The sequence below is a fragment of the Wasmannia auropunctata genome, unplaced genomic scaffold (assembly GCF_000956235.1).
Source record: "Wasmannia auropunctata unplaced genomic scaffold, wasmannia.A_1.0 LD336040.1, whole genome shotgun sequence".
Lineage (NCBI taxonomy): Eukaryota > Metazoa > Arthropoda > Insecta > Hymenoptera > Formicidae > Wasmannia > Wasmannia auropunctata.
In genome coordinates, this window is record NW_012026850.1 from 638,268 (window position 1) to 643,514 (window position 5,247).

Consider the following 5,247-nt stretch of genomic DNA (forward strand, 5'->3'; position numbering starts at 1 on the left):
TGGGAAAAATAATCTCGGAATGTCAAACTGCCTATCCTGCCGTACTGTTACTTTTTTTAACGTGGTTTTTTTAATGTTTGAAAATTATATTTCTAATATAACATAATGTCAACTCTGTCATATTAGCACTACTTAGTCTTGGCATACATCCATATATGTTTTACTCTTTCTTTCTCTCTTTCTCTCGCGCGCGCTAGAATAACAACAGACATATCTTCAAAATGATTTTGAAAAAGAGGGAAGGCTCGAATTTACGATTTTAAATATATTTCCTAAACGGTAAACTGAAATAGTAAAAAATAATCCATTATCTTTAGTTTACTTAAAAAAATGTGTGTCTAATGCTAATATATATTTATATATAATAAATCTCATTATTTATAAATTTCTAAAAATCGTAAAGTTATATACAATAATTATATTATTTCCATTATTTACTTGACAAAGTATCGATAGAAACTTATGTACAATGGTTACCTATTGACCACTTCCTGAATTGTTTTGGGGTAATTTTGCTGTCGACTGACTCAATTGCGCCAATGTATCTGGAGTCGCGTGTGCTTTCAATATTGAATTCTCCGCTTCCAATTGATTAATACGATCCATAAGCTCGGCTATCTTCTCTTTCAGCACCTCGACTTCTTCCCGTACCGCGAACATTAAGTGACTTTTAACTAAATCCTAGAAAAAGATTACAAAAGATTGCAGTTCGTCGTTATCATCCATCAAAGTAATGAGCAATATATGACTTTATTACAGCAATTCTCTTACCATGGCCTGCTCGATCTTGTTATCAATCGCCACAGCGCTCGTCCCCGACATACTGCAATGTAGATTTATTCATATAAATTTCTTCAATTACAACAAACACATGCGAGTAAGAAAATTATACTCGTATGATCTAAAGGGCGATATACAAAATATTTGAAAGTCCGTTGCATATCGTAATTATATATACGTTTTTTTCTCAAATTACGAGAGTACCTTTCGTTATCTTCGAGAGCGCGGTGCTCGTCGCTGCTCTGCGTAACCTCAGCCAATGACTCGAGAAGAGTCGCATCGGCCGACTGAATGGTGGTTGCGTTAGCAACGATGCCGGAGATGGACTCTTGCTCCGGATCGGACTGGTGAAACGTCATGTTCCCCTGCTGCAGCCCGCCCACGACACTCTGACAGCCGGCGGCGGTCACTTGCGCGATCTGCACCGTTGGGGCATTACCGTTCGTCGTTTGCGGCTGCAACTGCTGCGTCGAGGGTGCAATCACTTGCGACTGTACAGGCGCTCCAGCGGGATGGATCGTCGACGACGTCTGTTGCGGCGTTCCGGCCGCCTGAGGTACCTTATGAATATTTTGCATGCCTTGTATCCCAGGTATGGCAGTCAGTGGCTCGGAGATTTGCGTCATCTGTGGCTTCTGCGTCGGCAGGGGCTGCTGGCAGGTAGCCGCCTCCGACTGCTGCTGCTGCTGCTGCTGATGCTGCGTGACGAGAATGTTTGGAGCCTGTGAAGTCGGAGCTGACGTTTGCTGTACCGTCGCTTGGCAGACATTCTGGACCGGCAGGGATTGATTTTGCGTGCTCACCGTCACGTAAGCTTCCTCCTTGGAGTGAGGTATACTCGGCTGAGGGGTCACCGCGCTATTACTAGCCTGCGTTATAATAGAGATAGAGCCTTGAGGCATACTCTGAGGTTGCCCCATGTTGTTGGGATGAGTGGCCTGCAAGTTGGCGGGTAACGTAGAACCTTGACCACCTTGCGATGGCTGCGACGGCGGCGGAGGCTGTTGCTGCTGCTGCTGCTGCTGTTGTTGTTGTTGCTGCTGCTGCTGCTGGGTAGCTATCGATTGAGTCTGCGATTGAAAATATTGCGGGATTTGCTGTGCGGATGGCGGTGGCGGCTGCTGCACTTTAGCCTGGGTCTGAACTTGCGTAGGATTATGCTGTACATTGGGAGGTATTGAATTATTTACCGCATAGCTCGCACTCGATTGCGCGGGATTACTCGGCACGGTGATCGACGAATGCACCGTGTCCGGGTGAGACGACACCGGGCCATTGGCGTCAATACTAATCCCTTTATCGTCAGTCACTACGGATTGCTTCGCGGTTTCCGGTATAACGATCCCACTGTCAGTCACACCATACGATATGCACACCTCGTTCGGATCGGACACTTTCGGCGTACCGATGGCCGTCGGCTGATTGACGGACGTGTGATCGAGATAATCCATACAGGTCCATCGTCCCCTCTTGAACGGTTCCGTGCTCTCGATCTTCACCACCTTGAATCTCTCGTTCCTGCCGTGGGAGTGCACCTCGCGCAGATCGGCGTCCTGCTTATCGGTTACGGACGTAATGTCCAGAGTATTGATATTGCTGTCGTTGACCGAATTACTAACGTTGCCGCCCTCGGACGGCACGATTGCCAGGCCATACTGCGAGCTGGTCGGGATCACCGGGGCCGTGCTGAGGGCGGCGTTGCTCGTGTTGAAGAACACATCCTCCTTGGAGAACGTGTCCTCGGAGTAGCTCGGTGTCTCGATGTCGAGATCGGTGATGCGCGAGTGCTCCACAGAATTGTCCTCCGTATGCGACTCATCGAGGTCGTCGTTGGAATCCTCGCCGGCGTCATTGCTCATGCGGCAGCCTACGGTGACGCTGGTTATTTGGAAGGACGACGTCTTCTTCCGATTGCACTGATTGCCGCTCGAGGCCTGCACGCCGCCGCCGCCGCCGCCGCCGCCGCCACTCGGTGCGATTACCGGCTGGTGATGCCTGCTGTCCACCTCGCCGCCCAAACGAATTGTCTCCGTGGTCGTGCGGTGCACGGGATTCGACACCTTTCTACTACCATCTGATAGCCTGTGCGATTTTCTGTGCACATTGTCTGCCATTATTATGTAGAACTTAATGTACGAGAGCTGCATTCGTTCTCTCGCATGTTAGAATCAACATCGTCGTGCACACGCTCGGAGACACCACTCTTCCGGATGTATCTTTTCAGGCTTTTTCTCTCTCTCTCTCTCCCCTCCCTCTCTTCCTCACTCACTCACCCACTTTCTCTCTCTCTCTCTCTCTCTCTCTCTCTCTCTTTCCTTCCTTCTATCTCCCTTATCTCGCCGATTCGATTTTAACTAAGCAACCGATCGTAGTCAGCCGCACCACGCGCTCTCGCTCCTGCGGACAATAAGAGACAGCGCTCAATGGCATATTTCGTACCGTTAAATTATTAACAGTTCACCATTGTATTAATCCCGCGAGGAAGAGTGCGTTTGCTCGAACGACATCAGTCCATCCGTTCGTGGTTAAACAACGAATCCTCTGCTCTCGCCGACGACCGTCTGCTTGTCCGCTGACGACGACGACGACGACGACGACGACGACGACAACGACGGCGGCGGCGGCGGCGACGGCAGCGATCACACGCTCCGTCGTCACGTTATTTCTTCCACCTCTCTCTCTTTTTCTCTCACGTCCTATCCTTGCTCCTCCACGCTAATATTCACGCTCCATTTAATCTCATTCGTTTAAAATTACCGTCTCGTAACGCGAGGCCCATTATCCATATCCTTTTCATACACTGTATAGTAAGAAGGCAGTTTAAAAATGGCTGCCGATTCATTCGCACGATTGCCACGAATTGTAAGTTGTAACTAGACCATCTGCTACCCACTATACTAGAGACCCTCTAATCAGAGTCGCGAAATAACGCAGGAAAGTTAGGTCGAGCAACGCCATTTTTCAGCAAAAACCGGAAAAAGCGAACATTATCACACTATTATATTAACCATGTTAACTGTGTTGTAAAATGACATGCGTTACAAAATGACATATATTAACCTATAGACACATGGACATCTAAATACAAATGTCAAAATATATTATTAAAGTGTTTTTTGTAAAATTTAGTAGATAAAAAAATTAATAATAATATATTAATTGATAATGTCATTTGACCATGGCTATTTCCGGTCTTTGCTGAAAAATGCCGGCACCAATCAAAATTGGATTCGTCATTTCGTGACCAGAGAGAAACATGAGAGCGGCCATCCCGGCGTTTTTCGCAACACCGGTAAAAGTTTTGACCTCCCTGTACATACATTCAACTGAGTTACGACGTTACAAATGAGAATTACCTGAATTTTGGTGTAAATGGAAAGCAACTAATAAATGATGAGTTTATAGTAATGTCTGATGAAGTAAATGTACATTACAATCAAGATGCTTTGCTGCGTTGCAGTAAATTGTAATAATAAAACAAAAAATTTTAATAATTATTAATTTCTAACTTTATTGTTGAGCAAACTTGGGGTTACATTATCCACTTAGCTGGAACCAAGATGGCGGATAGGAATACCTACATGACCTACATCTATAGCCAAAGAGTTTATATAGTCTATAGCACAGTATATAGTAGCGCAACTCTCCGGCACCTTTGATGTCAGTGTTGGCCAAAATAGAGTGCGCATGACCGAACTAAGGAAATTCCCTAGTCTTATGTCTTGCTTGTATGTACAGTTCGTGCCATTAATGCCTGGGGTCCGATTTTAGAGTCCACGTTTCGTTCTTAATTATTTTTACGTCCATGACTAAGCTGCGTCAGTAAAGTGTAAGTGTGTTTTGACAGCCAGCCGATGTAACCTTAGTTTTGAATGCATGTTTTAGTCGGAGCGCTATATAACCTTGCAAAAAGGTTAAAGATGCTATAATCCACTGGCCGGTGGGTGGAGTAAAACAGAAAAACAAGTTTTGATCGATTAAATTTTTGAAATATTCCAAAGCTTAATTGAGAGACCGATGGTCATATCAAGAGGGATTATCATATTGTCGATTTCATAGAAACGGGCATTGATTCCGGTTACAACCACAGTATAACCAGTAGGTCCACTTCGTGTCGGTGCCTTTGATCTCCTTTTCCAGATCACGTGAGCATCCACCATGTTAAATCCAGGATCGAATTGAGAAAAGTGCCTCACAAGTAATAAAACAGATAAGTAATAATATGGATTCGATACAGTAAATCAATAAATTCAATGTGTCAATCAAATAAAACGTTTCATTAGTAACAATTATTCGTAGGAGTGATCACTAAAGAAAATTTCTGATGTATTTGCTTATAAATTGTCTGCACATATGTATGTACGTTCCTATCGTCTTACATTTCATTGGATCCAACCCAAAACAAAAGTTGCGCGGCGATACCTGCGCGAAGACTCAGTTTTTCGCTGAAGATCGGAAGAGCACACG

The 5,247-nt window shown here is 45.2% G+C and overlaps 1 protein-coding gene across 2 annotated transcripts; it reads right to left on the bottom strand.

Annotated features, from left to right (window-relative positions):
* Positions 1 to 363: 363 nt before the first annotated feature.
* LOC105451939 (protein bunched, class 2/F/G isoform) lies at positions 364 to 3,636 on the bottom strand. Of its 2 annotated transcripts, XM_011692671.1 has the most exons (4): positions 3,242 to 3,636; positions 985 to 3,177; positions 772 to 823; positions 364 to 681 (listed from the first exon to the last, which is right to left on the bottom strand). In XM_011692671.1, the coding sequence occupies exons 2-4, from the start codon at positions 2,925 to 2,927 to the stop codon at positions 478 to 480; spliced, it is 2,199 nt and encodes a 732-aa protein (XP_011690973.1). In that variant the 5' UTR covers positions 2,928 to 3,177; positions 3,242 to 3,636; the 3' UTR covers positions 364 to 477. The 2 variants fall into 2 exon arrangements, with proteins under 2 accessions (XP_011690973.1, XP_011690972.1); XM_011692670.1 differs by having other exon boundaries at positions 985 to 3,636.
* Between the last annotated feature and the right edge of the window lie 1,611 nt (positions 3,637 to 5,247).

Bases quoted from the DNA above. Each gene is read 5' to 3' on its own strand.
- LOC105451939 (XM_011692671.1), bottom strand. From the start codon at position 2,927: ATGCAGCTCTCGTACATTAAGTTCTACATAATAATGGCAGACAATGTG. The intron at 824-984 runs GTACTCTCGTAA...TCTACATTGCAG, and splicing joins GCTCTCGAAGATAACGAAAG to TATGTCGGGGACGAGCGCTG. The intron at 682-771 runs GTAAGAGAATTG...ATCTTTTTCTAG, and splicing joins ACAAGATCGAGCAGGCCATG to GATTTAGTTAAAAGTCACTT.